We start from the raw sequence: 20,153 nt of genomic DNA on the forward strand, positions 1-20,153 counted from the left end.
GAACCGTTAACTTCATAAATAAATTTAAAAAAAGAGCACTTGGTTCGACTGGAGTTGAACATCATTCAAAGACACTCGATGACACAGTCAAAGAAACAATCATTGTTACCTGAAGCATCGCCGAAGCTCCTTTGCGCCACGAGGACGTTTTCAACAGCTCGTCCTTCCGCCGCGCATCGCAACACACACGTCTGAATCGATGGCCATTGTGCGCCATAAGAGCATCTCGCTTTCAACGTCGGTGCCACGCAGAGCCCATTCCGCGATTGAATGCAGCTAAGCGTACAATGCTTACATAAAGGAAATGCAATACTGTCATTGACTTAGCACTTTCTTAACACCAATGGGAGGGAGCAAGTGTACTTCAGTCACGCTAGTCTGATAGGCTATTCTTGATGTGGTGTGACAAGTTTATCATCATAATAACAATGGGATACGTTTAGGTTCATAAATTAATTTTATTTTTCAAAAAAACTTTAAGGGAGATCTTTTTTTATTCTGCCTCTGTTTGATTTCACATCCGGTTCATCAGATTCAAGCATGCTAAATTGTTTGTTTCTTTCTGAAGACTCTGCCAGAATCAGACTTCTGGCAAAAATTGCGTGTTCCCTTTTTTTCCCAGTTTTTATTCATTAACAACGCTAATTAACGAATGTTCTTTTTGATGAAGCGCAAAAGAATGAGGTTGGACTACGTATCCCATCATGCAACGCGCCGCGTCGCTTGATGATGACGCGTTGATCCGTGCGCCGTATTTGTTTACAGTTTAGCTGTCGGAAGCGGATGAAAACGGCGCTCAAAACTAATTTAACGGTGTGTATTTTTTGGCCAAAGTTATTTTTTGACTCCGTATGCTTTTGTTCGTCGGTAATGACTTGCTAATATGCTAATGTTCGTAAGCGAGTCAATGACGCATTGTTTTTACTCACGACGAGCTAGTTTTCTCGCTAGCACTTGAACACTTGGCTAACATCAGTTTGGCTCACTTTCCCGCAGTCCGTGTGATAAATCTAAGTATCAAACGTTCCTGCCACAATGTCCCAGCAAGCGGCACCCTCCGCTGCGGACTCCCCGGCGTTGGTGGTGACCACCAGCGTGCAGAAATACGCCATAAAGAAAAAGGAGATCCTAAACCCAGAGGAGAGTGAGTTGTATGAGCTGAGCCAGGCTGCGGGCATCACTGTGGACCAGGAAGTGTTCAAGTCAGTCCGGGGAATCAATTTCAGTTTTTTAAGACCACAGTTTAACCGACATTTCCCATTGATGGACATCCATGTCCTTCTAGGATCCTGGTGGACTTGCTGAAGATGAACGTGGCCCCTCAAGCGGTCTTCCAGACTCTGAAGGCCATGTGTGCCGGCCAAAGGGTCGCCGAAAGCTGTGGCGGCGATTCCGTCACGGCCTCTCACGGCGCCGGAATCACCACGACTAAGGCGGATGCCAGAGGTGAGGATATTAAAACCATGGCAGTAAACGGCAGCCCATCTGCACTTACTGATTGTTTTGATTTCTTCGCAACTCAAGATGAGAGCTCCGGAAAGAGTGCTAAAGTCCCCGCGGGTGTTTCCACGGGGCCCGGACCCCGAGCCACCAGGGTCAGCGCCAAAATGGCGGCCTACGGCTCCCAGGACGTCGGCAGCGCTCCTCATGCTCAAGGTCTTTCTCGCATTTTTACTTTTATGTGTGCTGTGTTTGTTAATGCGTGTTGATTTGTCTCCGTGGAAGTTAGTTTGTTATTGTACGTTGTGTGTGTAGTATTTATTACTTCCTTAATGCAACGCGTTTCTGAGGAGTGCCTGTGTGTTATTGTGTAATACTTACCGTGTGTTTACGTTGTTATATTCTGAGAGTTTCTTAATTCTCTTCCTACTAATACGAATGATAATTAGCCATAAAACCAAAATGAATTCATTTTGTATTGCAAAAGCTTTCCAATTTAGAGCAAAATAAATAGTGTAGGAAATTAAAAAGAACACTAGTCTGACTTAAGGTTTATCTATTTATGTAGGAACAGGACAAGCAAATATTTCGATGTGCATCATAATATTTTAGAACCCCGATAGACTTCACTGAAATGGACACTTTCCGCATCGGAGCGCATTTTCCCCATCCGGCGTGTTTTCCCCATCTATATTTTACGGTTCATCAGCAGCGCGAAGCAAAGCGACATCCTCTTCATCAACAAATCCCGCCGACAAGACACGTGATGCCTCTGGCCAGCGCGTGCAACGGCAGCCCAGCGCCAGCAGAGGACAGAAGACCAAAAGCTCTGGAAGCAGCAGCTCCTCCTCGCAGATGTGACCTGACTACAGACAATCATGGAAATAGGAAACCATTTCACTTACATTGATAGGGAACATTATAGATATTTATTCGTCCTGGCACGGTCAGCTGATCTGGAAGGAAGTGCCTTGATCTGCTCCACCAAATGCGGGAGTCCCTCATCCAAGAACAAAATTGTGCCCAGCCAAAATACAGAGCGGCTCCTAGTAACTCTAACAAGTTAACAAAAAGTTCATGTCAGGTTCATGCTCACAGTGCGCATTGGTTGGGAATTATTGCTCAACCGTATTGTAGGAACTTATAAAAATCATGTAACAAATGTTCTGGTAGCATCTGTGTGCATCTTTAAATGTTTTCATAATAAAGCTTAAAATACAAAACTGTTGCTGTCTTATTTTTTGGAGTAATTATTAGATTTTTAGAAAAACAGATCTCGTTTTCTTGCCTGAGCTTAGAAAAATTCATTGCAGGGTTAGGTTGCGTGAACTGAACGTTTGATTTGTGCCACATGGGGGCAGTAGAGTAACGCTGAACTCATCCCCCCCCTTCCCTCACCCACCAATACTCCCTCCCCCACTTTACGTGCTCAAATTGTTGCAGGGACCCTTCTTGATTGGAGTGAAAGTGGAGCTGAACTGCATGTTTTGTTTGCCTCTCCGCACGCGCGTGTGTAAATGGAGAGGCGGTATGCAGCTTCAGGGGTCATTTTAAAGTCCACGGCCCGCCCGCCTTTTATGTGGCCGTCCATCCTGTTTATACGGCCCTGCCTGTGCACATTGATAGCGGCGTGCCTGTAATTGATGGTGCCATATTGCCGCGCTGCAGCCGGTTTAATGGGCCTTGACGGAGCAAAAGGGGAACGCGGCACGGGACTGAGCTTAACCCTTCCCGCGCCGCGTCCCGGCTCCTCGCAAACGGGGCCCTGGGTGATTAGCGTGGCGCCGCTCTGCGTAATGGCCGCTTGCTTCATGATCAAGGAAGCGCGGACGCCCCTCTGACTCCACTTCCAAGAATAAACAGTCGCCAGCTGCCACCGCTCGCCTCTGTTGTCGCTCGCAGGCGGCCTAAATGTGTTTGACAAAGCCGGTAAACGGCAGGGAATTTATTCTCTGCGGCTCCACGTGTCACCTCTAGGGGGCAGTGTGGCCCCAAGATGCTCGGGGACCCCCCCTCCCTGCCTCCCCGTCCCCAAAGCAGCCCGTATCGGTCCACCACGCCTGGCCTTTTGGATGTGTTTATTTTCTTATGAGGGAATTTCACTCTTCCATTAAATAGAGAACGCCATCCCTCACAAAGGCGCGTGCGTCCGCACGCTATATGCGCCATTAATCAATAGAGACGAGCAAACCGCGCGCCTCGGCCGTATTGTGCGAGGCGAGCGAGGCGGCACGTTAAAGAATGAGCGCTTCAAATCGTTAGCGTAAGCGCTTCGGCACGACGCCTAAAACAAGCACGCTCGAGACAACCTTTGCGATTGGCGGCAATGTCCACAAGACGGCCGAGAGGCTCCAGGGATGTTTCGTGCCTGGGAAAATATTCCGTCCGATGGTTTGTACTTCATTGGTACCGATAAATATGAATCGTTTTGCTTCAGATAAATCTTTGGACATATTCCTACGATCAGTAAGGAAATCATTTTGTCCCAACACGAGTGAGCTCTTTTCATGCGCCTCCCCGGGGCCACTGTGTCGATGGCTCCTCTTTAGAACTTTCAGTGGACCGAGGCCGACTTTTGCCGGGAGACACCGCGGACGGGTCGGCTTGATCTCGGGAGCACTTGAAAACTACAACTGCAGAGAGTAACTTGTAAACAAAGATACACTACAGCAAGTGGATGACCACTGAAAATAATAACTTATATACGTTTAATGTCTTCTATCGGATCTCTTTAAGGATGTCATTAAAAAAATAAAATAAAGCAGTGTGCAGACTTTAGGAACAGTGCGGCATCATAGTGCAGGTGTGCCTAATATTGTGGTCGCCGGCTTTGGGAATCGTATTCCCTGTGTGCAGTGGAGTGCATCGGAATCCTGTTTTCTTGCTCAGTGCTTCTTCCCCCCACCCCATCCACCCCATCCACCCCACCGCCTCCATCCTTCCATCCTCCTGGCCGCTGCCCGCCTGCAGATTGGCTATTTCCCGCGCCCGGCCGGCCGAGCTCTTATCAGCCGGCCGAGTGCTGATTGTTGCTGTGTCTCTCAGGCTGACTGACAGTTGGCGCGCTGGCTGCTGAAATGGCTGATTTGGTCAGTGTTTGTCTGCGCTGCCTTATCTGCAGCGCTTATATTAACTGCCTTGACAGTGTGCGCCGGCAGTCTCGCTCCATCTTGCGGAGGATTGGGGTGGGGGGGGGGGCTTCCGCCGTCCCTACTGTCTCTATCCGCTCCTGTGTGTGTGTGTTTGATATTTGTACACACATATATATATATATGACTGGCGTATGAATGTGTGCATACATGTATTGCACATATATGTGTGCATTTATAGCTGCACCATCTGAAAAGAAAAAAAAACAAACCCCACAAACAAATCCCAAGTCATTACTAGCCCCTGTCAGTCAAAGCCGTTTTTTTCCCCCCCTCTATGTCCCTGTTCGGTGTGATAGGCCCCGACACAAAACGGGGTGGACGAAAGTGTCCCGCCGGTTTTTCTGGGTTTGCCGGTAATAACCGAGGTGAGATGTCGGCTGTGCGGAAGGGGATCCGGCGCTCTCCCGCGATAGTGCGGATTAAGTCCGAATTTAGAGTTGCGCGCCTTCAACTTGTCACGTCGTGCCGCAGCGTGCCACGTGGCACCGAGGTCTACCGCGTGCGGCGTAATTAAGAGCAAGAAGAAAGGGCAGAAAAGGTCCCCAACTAATCTCCCCCCGAGCAGTGAGAGGATTCCGCCGTTGTTTGTGATGTCATCCGTTCGAAAAAGTAGCAGCCGCTTGAAGATTTCTAATGAGTAGAACATCCATCTTTCACATCATATGTTAGCATGAAGCTAGCAGGCTTTGGTGTGACAGATCTTTTGATTTGTTAGCATTAGCGGAAAGGGGTACACGCCGACGTCCGCACTAATCGGACCCCCCCCCCCCCGCTGGCATGGTAAGCGTCTCAAATAGACACAACCCGAGCAGGTAAACACGGCCTGCTTAAGCCTTATTTATTTATCCGCTTTATTCGCGAGAGGCTGTTGGCTCCGTCTGTTAGCGGCAGATGTGGGGACCAGCCGAGTTCACGCTCGCTGGCAAAACCCCCTCGGCGGTACACACACACACACACACACTCGGCTCCATTCGATGCGTCAGAATCGGAATCGTTTTTACGGGCCAGGCATGTTCAAAGGCGATGGATTTGTTGCCGCTAGGTGGAGCCACTCAAGTACCTTGGCACCGTCTCAAAGTTGTGTACGTTGTCCTTTTGGAATTGTGGTGTTTACATTGTTGGGATGCCGCCATCTTGCCCAATCACAACATTGGCACATTAGTAACTTTGCACACCTTACCTGCACTCGCATTCGTCGGCTCATTAACACCTTCTCAGTCATTTTTTTTTTTTTTAATCGTTCTGCGTATCCTTCCTTTAATGTCTACTAAACGGCACGCACAACCGACACGCTGCTTAGTTCATGTTTGACCAGCTATGCCTTATCTAAATTGCAAAGTTAACGTAGCTTAGCTTTCTCACGGCTTTTATTGTGACGGACGAAGTTAGGACGTCGTTGGGGGTCGCGTTTTCTTATCTTTCTCGTTTCTCCTTTGCTGGATGTTTATCAAAAGCTTTTTTTTTTTCCACCCTCCCCTAAAGGGAGTCGTGAAAAGTGCCACTTGAGCGTTCCCACCTGTGGCACGGTGTTAGTCGACGCTTTGTTTAGCGTAGCGCGACAGTCCGTATGTAAATAACAATTTTGTATGCAACGTATTGTCGCGCCGCCGACACGAACGCACGCCCGAGCCGCAACCACGTGCAAACAATCAGCGAGCCGAACGACGAAGCGCTAATTGGCAACGAAATAATAATCGGGGAATTGTCATTATTTCGACATGTTGTGTGTGTATGCCACGTCCTAATTCCAATTAATTAAGCCAAAGGCAGTTTGGTTGCTGTCTTTGTCTCATTAATTTGCACTCTTTCTTTTGTGTTTGTTTGTCTTCTTTTTCCCGCCAGTGTGAGATTTTTCGTCGCTTCTAATTGGCTACGTTTAACGCTCAAAAATGAGAACACCTCCAGTTTAGTGATCAGACGCCGGTTATTATCGATCGCGCGTGTGAGAGAGATGCAAATTGAGAGATAAAATGCAATTAAACCTTTTTTTTTTGTTCTTCTACATGTTGTTGCGGAGATGTTGTTTACTGCGTTCATTTCCAAATGCTTAATTACAAGAAAAACATTTTGTCGCGTTAAAATGCTTTCATGCTTCCATCAAGCACTTTGGGGAGTGAAAGTTAAAATTCCCGGCTTCCCCCAAAATGTATTTGCTGAATATTTCGAAGGCAGCATCTCTCGTGCGAACGGTTCGAGGCCTGGCAAAACAATCCCTCACTCGCCGACACCCCCTCCCTCCCCCTTTTTTGAGGAACGGGCCAAATATCAGCGTTGTTGTGTTATGTCATGTCAGTGGCCCGACTCCTCTGCATGTGTAAAGACAGATTATCTCCATTTTTCTGCTCGCAGTCGGCGCCGTTTATGCATGCATGAGCGCGCTCGCGTGTCGCTTCGCCATTGTGTCGTCTGCCGGCTGGTCGGCGGCGGCGCCGACGACCCCCATTGTCGGCCGGGTGGCGCCGTACACGTTCACCTGTCTGTCACCTGAGCTGCCAATATTTGCATACCCATGACCTGCCTCCAAATATGTCCACGGCAATGCTTGACTTGTTTTTCCGCATGCATGCACACTCAGATTATTTTCAATCTCCGTTTGAAGTAGGGGTGGGCAAAGTTCGGGACGGGGGCCCGCTTTGTGCTTTATTTCAAATTCAGCCTTTTCATGATCAAAATTTGTTGCATTATTTTTGGTTGTGTATGGCTTTCATCATCCTTTTCATTTGTTTCATTGAATGATTATTACTTTTAATTTTTTGGTTATTTATTATTATTATTATTAATTCTTAATTGATTGTAAATTCAAATCAAAATTGTGGAACTTGTTTAATTCTAATCAAATCGATTTCAATTTATTTTACCGTCTCATAATATTTGTTGCATTCATTTAGCCTTCTTGTTTCTTTCCTGTATTTATTCACTTTACTTTTCATCGATTTATTGCAAATCTAAATAAAAACTCAAATAGGAGGAAACCTAATTTCGTGGCCAAAACAGAAAGTCTAAAATGAAATAGTCAATATTAGCAAACTTGGATGAAATGTTTTCTCCTCCAAGTCAGTGTGGTCGGTCGGTCTATCTTTGGCAAGACGGTCGGTCGCGTGGCGCCGACAGTAATCAGCCAGCAGTGATTCGGAGTCTTCTTTCATCCATCTTTTCCCATTTCACTCGGGTGACTTTCCATTTCCTCGCCATCTTCAGCCTCATATTCCGCCTCTATCTCCAGACGCCAAAACACCCCTCCTCATCCGCCCCTCCCCTTCCCTCTTTTTCCCTTTTCCCCTCGGCAGGCTGGTGATTGACACTTACAAATTACCCGGCGGCAGTGGCATTGTGTGTGACCCCTCTCTCTCATCTCCAGCCCGCTGCCGTTTTGTCATCTAATTACTGTGAATCCCCGGCCTTGCTCCCCACTGCTGCATTTTTAATATGCACCCCCCCCACCACCACCACCCTCCATCTTCTCCCACCTCCACCCTCACACACACACACACACTCATGCTCACCTGCTTCACCTGCATCTCATCCCAACACTTGGAGTGCGAGCTCATCGTCTCTATGTCCTCCTCCTCCTCCTCCCAGGAGTGTTTTCTCTCCACCACCTCCATTATCACACCATCACCTCTCCTCCTCCCTCCTCGTCGGAGTGTCACTCCATCCGCCGTCCGTGTCAATCCCGTCTGTTTGCTTTGTCGTCTCCATTCGGACTGTTTGGTAAACACGTCGTTGGCTCGGGGTGATCAATGCGCGCTAATGAGTGCTGGCAAGCAAGCCGCCGCGGGATCCCGCCATGCGCTCGTCTCACATTTGGCATCTCACTTTTTTTTTTTGTGTGATTGTGACTAACAATAGTGAGCAAAAAAAAAAGAAATCCTTCAGAAAAGTAGTGCTGCGCTTTTAATTGCCGCCATTGTTAGAAAATGGAACAAAAGCACTTTTGTCACTTCCGCTGCTTTCCTTTTTGGAGGTGGTGCTGAAATACTTCAAAGAATCAGAATCACCTTTATCGGGGCGGTCCAAAGAAGGCGTCACGTTTGGTACCTCATGACAACTTTTAAACTCAACTTCTGGTTAGTGATCCATTTTCGGAGATTGTAGGAAACAGCCAAAAAGTTGCACAACAGGCGCCGTGCTTTCGAGATTGTTGTCACTTGTTGGCCTCGCTTCACTTTCTTTGTGTATGTGTGTGTGTGAGTCCTCCACAGCCAGACAGTGCTCCCCCGTCGATCCCTGTCTTCTAGCTAGAAATCAGCCGAGCGTGGCAGGCCACCACCGACCGCCAGGGAGGAAATACTCCAATGGTACCTTAAAGACTGAACACAATTCGTTCCAAACACGGGAGAGGAGCGAGGCCCGTTGTTGGCCAGAAAGGCCTCCATATTTATTCTCTTTTGACTTCTTGTTGGGCTTTTGTGGCCACGCTGCGGCGGCAGATGTGCGACGCAGAGGCTGACTCGGGTAGAGGCCACGGCCCAGGCTTCCCTTTTTTTTTTTTTTTTGGGACGTAACGCCAGGGTGCGGCGGGATTTAGCCTCACTAGCTTGTCACGGGGTCGAGAGAAATACGGCCCTCCGGAGAGAGCCTCTCAGGGACGGACACTGATGAAAAGAGAGCCAGGAAAGGCCAGTTGACAGCAGATGCATGGACAAGGCGGAGAAATGGACGTGGAGGGGGAAAAAGAGAGGTAAGAGGAGGGAGGCGCCAAGGGAAGGGACGGAGGAGGAGGAGGGTGGCGAAACTAATGGTCCTGCCTGGAGAAATAGGAGTCGATCAATCATCTTCAAACAAAAGCAGCGGCCCCGGGAGAATATTTAAGAAATGCTTATTTAATTAATAGTCCCCACGCTGATATTTATGGGGCATCCTTCCTTCAAATATTAACCTTCCAGGTCCTCGGAGGCCTCGCTACAGCTGAGCCGAGGCCGGCCCGACATATTTCTTTCTTTCTTGGGGTCAATGAGTAGCCACTTAGCCGTAGCGCCGGTTTTTTTTTCCCCGTTGGCCCGAATTTGCCAAAAGGGCATTTTTGGCCTTTTTAGGCTTATTCGTTATTTGTCAATGAGACAGATGGCGCACGGTTGCAAGTCATTTGAGCTTTCATTTGGGAAATGGCTCTCCCATGATTGGACCCACAAAATCATCTCAAAGAGTCACAGACAGGAGATGTTGAGACTCAGCCCCCGGAGCCAATTCCACTTGGGAAAATGAAATTTGGTAGGCATGTTTTTCTGGAGTAGACTCACAAAAAAAAAAGTCTGCCATTTTGTTTTGAAGTGGCCATTTTGGAGTCATTTGTGCCATTGTCAGCGCTCCTTCAAACGAAGAGATAGGGTCCGATTGCTTCCAAACTCGAACGCCGTGTCCTCGATGCCAAATTGTACGCTTTTCAAAAACTTTATGACCCAGCTGCGCAATCTTAGCCCGGATGAGTTCCACAGGCGGCATTTTTAAGAACATGCAGTAACTTCTTCTAGCTTCTGATTCCATTTTCTCTATACTAATGTCTTTTTTTTTTTTATCCCAGTCTCATAGTGGTGCAAGAAATATTGTTTGATGAGTTGCTCCACCGCTGAGCTGACTTGTGCACACCGCCGGAATTCACAGGTTGCGCTTGACAGATGCCGCCGCCGCCGCCACTTCAAACGCCATCGCAGGTGATGCTCACTTCAGACGCTCCCCACTCGACATCGGCGCCACTTGCAAACCTGCTCTTTTTGCCGAAACACCTCGCTCGTTGGTCTTCAACCGCTTGTCACTTTGTCGCGGACTTTCTCGAGTCACGTCTGACGTGTCGTTGCTGGAAAGCGTTCTTTTTTTTTTTCGAATGACCATCTTCAAGCGATACGAGTTTGATCTGGGCTTTCCCAAACTTGCCCCTATGTAACGTCGCCATTTCCCATTCCCACTTTTGATAACGAATAACCAAAAAAAGAGCTTTCAAATTTTGGATTCCCAAGTAGAAAGAAGCCAATTTGTTTGAAATGAACTCCTTTGCGCTTCGGCGCGCACGCTATGGTGCCAAACTCGAAACGTCCCTGGCGTTTTCACGAGGTGTCCGTCCGTCCGTCCGTCTTTACCTGCTCTGCTTGCGCTATTTGGCAGCAGGAGAGCTCAGGTATGCCACCAAAAAAAAAAAAGTCATTTGCATATTGAGTGTGTGTCTCTGCACGCCTGCTGTTTGTTCTGCATTATGCATGTCTGAACGGGAAAATTGCATTGCATGGGACGAGGGGGAGAGAGAGAGAGAGGTGCATTATTTGTGGCGAAGCGAGAAAGAGCGAGCGAGCGAGGGAGCGAGCAAGAGGTTGTTGCTGGAAAGCGTGAAGACAATAATGCAATGTGACACTTCAGAAATGAGAAGCCGGTCGCCTTGGCAACAGGCCCTGGGCGAGGGGCGAGCGGGGTGGAGGTGGGTGAGGGGTGGGGGGGCGGCATCAGGGAAGGGGGTGAGGGCGAGCGAGATAGCGAGTAAATGATGTTTGATCAGAAGCGCCGTTGTCGGACGAGAGAAGCCTTCAGGACGGGATTGCGGTCCCGACGGATGGCCAGCCCTCTGAGGGGGGAGGGGGGGGGTATTTTTTACGGCTGATGTTTGGCTTGGGGAGGGGGCGAGCGCCTCGCCTCCGGCAAAGCAAATTTGTCCTTTAATTGTGTTTTCATTCTTATACGAGATCAATATTTGTTCTCGGCTCACAGGCTTTTCTTATAAAATATCCATAGGGCGACGTGATAGCATATTGTGGGTCGAAACGAAACATTATTTTAATCATTAATGAATCTAACGAATATTTTGTCGATTTAATCGATGAAACACGTTCAACTGTTTTAAAATGATCATCCAAATTGAATTGTTTTGCATAAAAGGTCATACAAACTTTGAGCTTGCTGAATATTTGGAAAAAAAAAGCAATTGTTCAATATTAAATATTTAATCGTTAAAGACATTAAATTTCAGTAATACTTTTGTGTACCACTAGAGGGAGCCTGTGTACCTTCAGTGGTACTCTAACCACACCGAGTAGCACAAACGGCAAACTTCAAAAAGCGATTTTTTGTTTTTCCCAATAATTTTGTCTTTAATACTCTTTCACAATATCTAACGAGAGTTTGCATCTTAAAAACTCTGAAAGTCTCTTCTCAAACAACCTAGTGAAAGTCCAAAATTCCTTTTTTTTTTTTTCCCCTCCCTACAATGCCGCTGATCGTGCTTTGCATAAATTGTCAAGTAAACACAGTCATGTGTACAAAGTTTATGAAGAATTGCCTCCACCAGAGCGGCACACATTCTACTACTGCACACACACGCGCGCACACACACACACACAGAGGCAGCGGCATTGAATGCGATAGGGAAGTGAAAAATGATTAACCCGAGGTCAGCTCTCAGCCTCAATCTCGGCGGCGCTCAAAGAACATCCTCGCCTGATTTACACTCGTCATGTTCCACAGCACACATTTGCATATATTTATTAAATTCGCCGCGCGGCGGAGAATAAAATATAAGGCGGGGGAGGCTGCGAAGGAGGGGGGGGGGGAGGGGGTTATTTAAGGGAGGCGTGTTTGGGATAGATTTGCCTTTCATTCATATTCGCCCCCCCTCCGACTTTCCTTCTCTGTCCCTGTGTTTTGTTCATTAGCGCAGAGGTCAACGTCACGTGGCTGCAGGCGAGAAAAAACATGGCCGCCGCTCCGCCCTGTGGCGTTGACCTCGTTATCACGGCGACGCACGCTGCAATTTGGGTTAGTTATCGAGATACAAGTCGCACCCTCCCCTCAAAACCCCCCCCCCCCCGGCTACAATTATTACCTGAAGGTTTCCTATCGTCCAGATAAAAAAAAAAAAACTATTTATTTATAATTAGTTGTCACGCCACAAGATAGCAAACATGACATGTCTATTATTGTTTGGTGTACTTTCAAAAACAGAATGTTGCGTCAGCATTTGCAAAACGATGCCAATGAATGCGAGAAAAGTTTATTTTTTGATGGCGCTGGCGGCGCGAAGTCATTTTTTATATTAACATGGACCAAAGTGCAGGTAACATTTTTTCTCGCGTAAATTTGGTTTGTATTCATAAAAATGTTCCGTTTTGCAAAGACGTTCACGACAATTCACGAGACAATTCGACAACCGACCGAGCGGCTGGATGAATGTACGCAGCAGATCTGCCAATTTGGCTGAATCTCGGCATGAAAAACAGCCCGCGTCGCCATCGACTTGTTTTTGTTTAACGTTTCATCGAGCGCTCCGTAACGACGAGACGTGTTACTTAATCACGGCGAGCTCGCTTGGAAAAGAAAAAAAACAAAAACCAAACCAAAAAAATACGATGAGTGTGCAAACATCCCATCATGCATCCCTTCATCAACAACCCCCCCTCCCCCTCCTCTTGGCCAAACCACTGACGCTAGCAGCAATGACAGCCGCGATCAATACGGCCCCAAACCCGTCCGCAACGTTAATCCATCAGCGGCGCCACGACGGCCGCCATCAGTCACGTGCGCCGGCCGAGGCGTCGACGCGTTTTGCCGCCGCGGCCTACTAAATGGGCGCCGGCAGAACATTAGCCAGCGCTGCCGTTAGTTTACGGCGCTGCGCTCTTATCTGGCCCAGTAAATAATTCAAATGAGAACATAATAAAAAGACGGGCCTTTAGCTCAAATGCTAATAAAAAAAAATAAAATAAAAAAAAAGATCGTCTCTGTCGGCGCTTTTATAGAAGAAATATACTCCTGACTTTGCCGTCCGTCCCTGCCGCGGTGTCTTGATTTGCCATCCAGTCGGGGGGGGGGTTGCAGATATATCGCCCCGTACAGAATCTAAACGGCGTTTGGGCTTCGCACATAACAAATCAAGTCCGCGTGGATTTGAGAACAAACGTCTATGGCAGAAGCGCAACCGCGGTAAATCCTTCAGTCCTTTCCCGTCATCAAATCGGCGGAGAAGTTTTGAGCCCATGGAGAAACGCGAGTCTGCCCGGCGACAAAACGGCTGCACGGAAACCGGCGTGATTGCGAGATGACAATTTCCTTCCAATCTCGACGATGGAGGTTCGAGAGAAATACCATCCGGTATTTAGTCTTTTATTCCAAGCGTCCTTCAAAGGCGAGCGCTAGCCCGCTCTTGACTGACCGGCATCATAAACATCTCGTTGAAATACGGCGCCTTCTCGCCGCATCAACAAAAACGGACAGCAATATGGAATTTACAGTGCGTGCGTCCGCCCGACAAATACAACGTCGTAAGCGGCGCATAGTTTTCCTTTCCAGAGAGAGACAGCTTTGTTGCATGCTTTTAAGTAAAGGAGAAACTGTTTATCTTGTCAGAGATGAATGAAATCAAAGAAATGGGTCCGGCCCGCCTTTATTTCTGCATTGAAAACAGACCTTTAGCTGCATGCTTTGAATCTGGCAAATAGGTGGCATGTACTGGACAAATATGAAAAGGATTGCAGTAAATGTCAGTAGCGGCGGCCAATGCTTAAATTGAAGCTAGCCATTCTTTGCTGCACGCTTTGAATGGGGGAAAATAGCGCCATCTGGTGGATGAATGGGAGATGAAGTCATCTGGACCGCATTCTTATCATTGTTTAATATTCAATATTCCTATCATCCTATTTTGCAGAATTCGGACATTTGGCTGCATTCTTTGGATGTCAGGAAATTAGCACCACCTGGTGGACAAATGTAGACGATTGCGTTACTCCAGTTTAGATGAGACGAAAACCAAAATGCCTTTTCAATGAGAACACGTGTGGCTTTGCCGTATAAGGCCCCCCACCACCCCCCCCCCCCCCCACCCCAGAACATGAATGACAATTCCAGCATTTACAATAAAGGAATCACCTGGCACACGCCAAAATACGCTACACGGGTACACATGCGCGGCGAAAGAATTAAATGCTCATTAAACGGCAAACAAAAGGCGCACAAATGACGTTTTGGGAAAAAGCCCTCGTTTCCGATGGGCCGCGCGCCAGCCAGACTGCTTTCCCGGGAACTCCACCAGCTCGTGAGAAGTAAAAATATTGGCAGGCGACACTCGCATGCACACACACACACACACACACGTACACGGCGACGCAGTCGTGGCTGTGGACCAACACTCCATGCCAATGTGCCAATGCCAGTGGGCGTAGTGGGAGCACTGGACATGCTGGGACCAGCCTCGCCAGTTAAGACTGGCCCAGGCTGGACCAAGTGAGAGACGCACACACACATTCACTGTGACATACGCTTTCCTCACACACAAAGGCGTCTGTCTGGTCCCGTGCCATGTGTCTCAGCTGTGCCACCATCAGTCCCCCCCCCCCCCCCCAAACACACTCACACATACATAGACCCCTCAGGCCTGGACCTCCCGCATATGCCACCCCTCTCGTCCACACCTCCCCCCCCCCTCCCTCTGCTCGTCTTTGTGGGCTAATTAGCGGTGAAATTGGTGAATTGCAGCCTCGGACACACACACACACAGATGCGTATACAGTGAGTGAAAGGAAGGCCCGGTCACAGCCACGGAGACACTCGAAGCGAGCCAAGCGCCACTTCAGCCCTGAAAAGCCCCCCCCCCCCCTGAAATGGGACACAGTGAAAGAGAGAGAGGCAGAAAGAAGACTGATGGGAAGCCCTGTAAGAGCGAGACGCCGCTTTTCATCATGTTCCAAAAAAATAAATCCGAAAATCAAATCACGTCTTCTTTATGTCTACGCTGTGGCTTCGGTGGAAATCTTTCCGAATCACACATGAAGTTTGATGTGTATTTTTTTTTTTTTCCAGATCTTGTAACTCCAGGAATTTCTGGCAAGTACTGGCTGTGTCCTTCATGTGTCAACCATGTCCGAGAATTCGGAATCAGAATCAGACGGGACAGGAAAATGGCAATAGTAAGTCTTTTTTTTTTCTTTCTTCTTCTTGGGTTACAAAAATATAAAACAGAAATTAGCCACCACCACAACAACAAAAAAAGCCAAATATCAGCATTTGACAACAATTGATGATAAATTCGCCAGGCCTAAATGCCAGTCCTTCATATGCCCGTTGAAGAAAAACGAGAAGTTTCTGAAATTGTGACTTCTCTTTCCAAAACAGGAAGTCTGCAGAAAAAATGTCATTGGACTTTGTCGACGCGGTAGCTCGCTGCGGGACCTTGCGGCGACGGCCGTATTCTTTGGTCAGGACGTGATGGACGAGGCGCGCTCCATCATGTCGTGGTCGCCGCCCACAGCCCATAAATTACCCCCACGAATTAACAGGCCGTATTAATACCGCCGCGCAACGTGTTAGGGCTCTCATTTAAAATTAATAAGTGGTAATTATGGAGGGAGGAAGTCTGTTTGGGGGAGGCTGCGAAAGAAGGAAGGAAGGAAGGAAGGAAGGAAGGGAGAACCAAGGGATGACTGAGTGTGTGCGAGCCTCCCTCGAGGGCTCCGTGTGCCACTTTTCACACTTTGCACACAAAAGAGAACTTCAAGCTCATTTGGACGACGGCTTCGCTTTTTACCTTTTCTTTTTTCTTCCGGGGTGTCTGTCGCGTGCATGACCCAGAGCGCAAGTGCTTTTACTTGACTCGACGTTCACCGGACTGCAGTTTGCTACTTTTTACACTTATCAGGTTTGCGATGGTGACAGATCATTTTTTTGGGGTGGGAAGGACCAACTGGAAGAGCTTGGTTGCCATAGTAACACCCATAACAGGCGCTGGAGATAAGACAAGGCGTCCTTGAGTTTTGCGCGCCGGGGTCATTGACATTAAACACGTTAATTGTTGATTTTCCGCTTTCCCTCTTTTTTGGGGGGGGGGGGGTTGTTGCCTTGGTTACCGGAGACGAGTGTCAATTACCACGTCGAACGCCTTCAAAGTGACGTGAATGGGGCCGAGCCGCCGCTACAAAGGCCCGTTAATGTGTAATGTGAAAAGTAGCAAACATCATTTGGAGATGTCACTCATGATGAGTCATTGTGTTTGCCACAAAAGACCCCCCCGGGCTGCGGCCCCCGGAGACGCATCAGTCTCTTATTGCTTTGTCATCAGCGCAGGTTAATGGACCCCAAAGCAGCCTGTTAAAAGTAACCCTGATCAATACCCGCTGGGTGTCTGCGGCCTTCCGTTCGGTTGGAGCAAACCAAAATACGGAGCACAAAGGAACGGCAGATGGAAGGAGGCCACTTCCGGGATGCTGCGACGCTTCAATGTTAGTCCAATCCAGAAGGTTCTTCCTGGTTCTTGGAGAAGATCCAAATTGACGGGCCTGTATTTTATAGTCTGAAGAATTCCATCCCCCAAAAAGTGAAGTGGCAGAGCAATATTTTGTGTGTGTGTGTGTGTGTCCTTTGCTTCCTGCTCCTCAAAGTGGAACATGGCGGCAGAACACCTTATTTGGGCGTGAAAAATCTCGTTAACGCCTCCACAAGGTCACACTCATCCGACGCCATCGAGGTTCCAGGGCACAATCAACAGCGTCCAAACAAAACATAAACAAGACAACACGGCTACGCACGGACGTGCAACGCAGCGCCGTGTGCTTCCCTGGCATCATTATTTCTCCTTTCTCTCTTGGCTCTCCAGCAGGGGTCCACTCCTGGGCGTCTGACACCTTCTGGCCTTGAGTCGGTGGGGGCGAGGAAGCGTGCAGACAAGGCGCTAACACCCTCTCAGACGCCGTGCAACATCCAAGCTGTGCTTTAATTGTCAGGTATGTGTGTGTGTGTGTGTGTGTGTGTGTGTGTGTGTGTGTGTGTGTGTGTGTGTGTGTGTGTTTTAGTGGGTGGCAAGCCAGCGCATGCAGTGGCAAACGCGTGGGTTGCCAGCGCTCGGGGCAAGTCAACTCATTTGCACCCGCCACCAAAGCACAACACACACACACAAAAAAAGAATCCCATTCAAGTCTTGTTGGTGAGAAAATGATGGAAAGTATTATGAGAATGAAAAAGCGACGACAAAAAAGAAAAGTAGGAGTCTTTAAAGGAAATTCATCTAAGTATTTTTTTTTTTTTTTTTAGTGGAACAAATATTTACAAAATCTGAGCTGTGGCAATAATTTTTGTTTTCTTGGAATAGTATGACCAAAAAAAAATACCTAATACAAAAATTAAACGGAGATTTTCTACAGCATGGATTTAAGGAGGCTCATTTAGTTGAGCAAATAACTGAATTTGACAAGATATCATTTTATAATAAAGTCACAATATTATAGAATTATTTTTTTTTTTTTCAGGTTTTCTAAAAACAAAAGTCTTATTTGTTTATTTTTGAGCAAATAAGTTAAAGTGATAAGAATTCAAATGATAAATTTGGGAGATTGTGTTGGAAAAATGTCTTTTTGGGGGAAAGCTCTGGAGGGTTTGTGGAAAAAAAAAAAAAAGCCTTTTGAAAAAGTCACCCAAAATATTAAGCTCCATTCATAATATTTGAGCAAAGCGCTTGTGATCCCAAAATAAATAGCCCAGCTATTTTTTTCTTGGTTCGGAACAAGAACGCCTCCGCCTCCTACCCCTCTCGCCCGCCCCCAAGCTACGCCGAAGAGTGAAGGGTCGACGCAGAGATTGAAGAGGTGTGTGTGTGTGTGTGGTGGGCGGGGTTCTGATGATTGGGGGTATTCGTTCATGTTGATAAATCATATGCCCCCGTTCGGGTTTGTGTTTATCTCCATCTGTCAGTGGAGCGTGTAGCCTGCGATAGCACGCACGCACACACGGGGGGCTACCTGAGCTCACATGGAGTCCAGTAAAAAAACAAAAAAAAAATGTAGTGTGTGTTTGTGTTGATTACAGCTTCATTAATAAACCCTCAACTTGACCCCCCCTTGCGCCTCCTTCTCACTCGCTGTGACTTGGAATGAACGAATACAAACATTTATCCTGCCGTCAAATAAGCAGTCTTATTATTGTTTCTATTATTATGCATCCAGAGTTTCGATCTTGAGGTGACATAATGCTGCACAGAGGGGGCGGAGCTTGAGAGAAAATTCCTTCCCAAGCTTTTAAAGGAAGGGAAGTTTGGACACGAGGCAATAGTATCGATTTGCTGAAATCAAAATGAATAAATACATTTGACCGTGTCTGCCTGAGAGGGCAGATACGACACTTGCGCTCAATAATGTGTCATCGGGTTTGTTTCCGCGCCAAAGTCACTTTAACCTACTTTTCCTTCCAAATGCTCAAAGTTTGTCCCCGAGCACTTTTTTCACAGCCAGTTCCTGGACCGCGCCGCAAACAAGACGACGGGTCGCCCGCGGGCACGCACGTGAGCGAAGAATTTTTTAATGGAAAAACGCAAACGGCGAGCTGCGGGTGGGCGGCCCCGCCATCTGCCTCGACAGGCTGCGTTAAAAAGCAGGGTTGCGATACTTGGCCATTTTTAAATACAATTACTAACTATTTGATTTGACCCTGTCTGAGAAGAAGTCTGTCTTTTTAGGCAAGAAAAATACGGCTTCATATTAGAAAGATTATCATGAGGAGAAAAAAAATGGGGTCAATATGAGGAAAAAAAAGGGATAATATTCTTTGATATAAGATTTTTTTTCCCAAGGAAACGAGGTGTAATGGTCTGAAAAACAATTGCAATGATATTCAGAAAAAAAGTTCATTTTATGCAGTAATCGGGGAGTTGATTGCAATATTTGGAGAAATCATTTTTCGCATGTTGAGAAAAAAAACGCATGTTGAGAAAAAAACGAATACTGAGAGAAAAAAATTACTAATATTTAAAAAATATATGTCTTGCAAGAAAAAAAAAAGCGATAAGCAAAGAAGCCATATAGTTGCCAGGAAACAAGTCTCATTAATACAAGCGTTAAATCTGATTTTGGTGAGTGAAAAGTGGCCATATTCAATTTTTGAGGCGCGATATTCCACGGGAGGAGGAGGAGGAGGAGGAGGAGGCTGCGCCGCCACGGCAACAGGGCGGCCGGGCGGGCGGCCGGCCGGCCGGCAAAGAGAGACAGATTGCGTTTTAACAGCCATCGCTGTCATCTCCAACAGCTGTCCTCTTCCCGGCCGCCATTCACACGGCCCGTGTTTGCATTGTCTCCCTCGTGACCTCGCAGCTCCTCAGAAGAGGAGGGGGGCGGGGGGGAGAGGCTGCTGGCCCAGAGGACAGTGGCAAATGGAATAGAGGGAAATGCAAATGAGGGTGAGAAAAGGGAGAGTGAGTGATGGGGAGGAAAAAAAAAACATTCGCCTTCATCGCCCGCCCTCTCCGTGTGCAGCGACGGCAGCGTGTTGCGTCTTATCAGGCGCGGCGAGCGATAAGGCGCCTATCGGGCCCCGGCAGGGCGTTGACACCACGCGCTAATGCAGAAGAAGCTCACTCTGGCTTGTCATCATTGCGAGAATTTTTTTGGAGAAGGGGTTAACAGGCAGCAAACGGCCAGATAAGGCGCCGCCGGACGGGCCTTCTCTAACGTTAGCGCCGATGCTAACGAAGCGGCCGTCCTCATCCTTCCTCCATCTCACCTTCCGTGCTTCCCCATCTCCTCTTGTGGTCTGCAACCTTCCTCCTCATCCTTCTTCTGAGCTCCTCCTCCCACGTCCTCTCCCATCCTCCACCTGCTCCTCATCCCC

General features: G+C 47.7%; 1 protein-coding gene across 4 annotated transcripts; it reads left to right on the forward strand.

Annotated features, from left to right (window-relative positions):
- The first annotated feature begins 655 nt into the window (after positions 1-655).
- mzt2b (mitotic spindle organizing protein 2B) lies at positions 656-15,866 on the forward strand. Of its 4 annotated transcripts, none has more exons than XM_061293095.1 (6): positions 656-813; positions 997-1,202; positions 1,286-1,446; positions 1,525-1,656; positions 15,366-15,472; positions 15,678-15,866. In XM_061293095.1, exons 2-6 carry the CDS (start codon positions 1,036-1,038, stop codon positions 15,849-15,851), a joined length of 741 nt encoding a protein of 246 aa, XP_061149079.1. In that variant the 5' UTR covers positions 656-813; positions 997-1,035; the 3' UTR covers positions 15,852-15,866. The 4 variants fall into 4 exon arrangements, with proteins under 4 accessions (XP_061149079.1, XP_061149081.1, XP_061149080.1 ...); XM_061293094.1 differs by having other exon boundaries at positions 713-813; positions 1,045-1,202; XM_061293097.1 differs by lacking the exons at positions 15,366-15,472; positions 15,678-15,866 and adding an exon at positions 2,150-2,663.
- Positions 15,867-20,153: the final 4,287 nt, after the last annotated feature.

This window comes from Syngnathus typhle, linkage group LG12 (genome assembly GCF_033458585.1).
Source record: "Syngnathus typhle isolate RoL2023-S1 ecotype Sweden linkage group LG12, RoL_Styp_1.0, whole genome shotgun sequence".
In the NCBI taxonomy this organism is placed as follows: Eukaryota; Metazoa; Chordata; class Actinopteri; order Syngnathiformes; family Syngnathidae; genus Syngnathus; species Syngnathus typhle.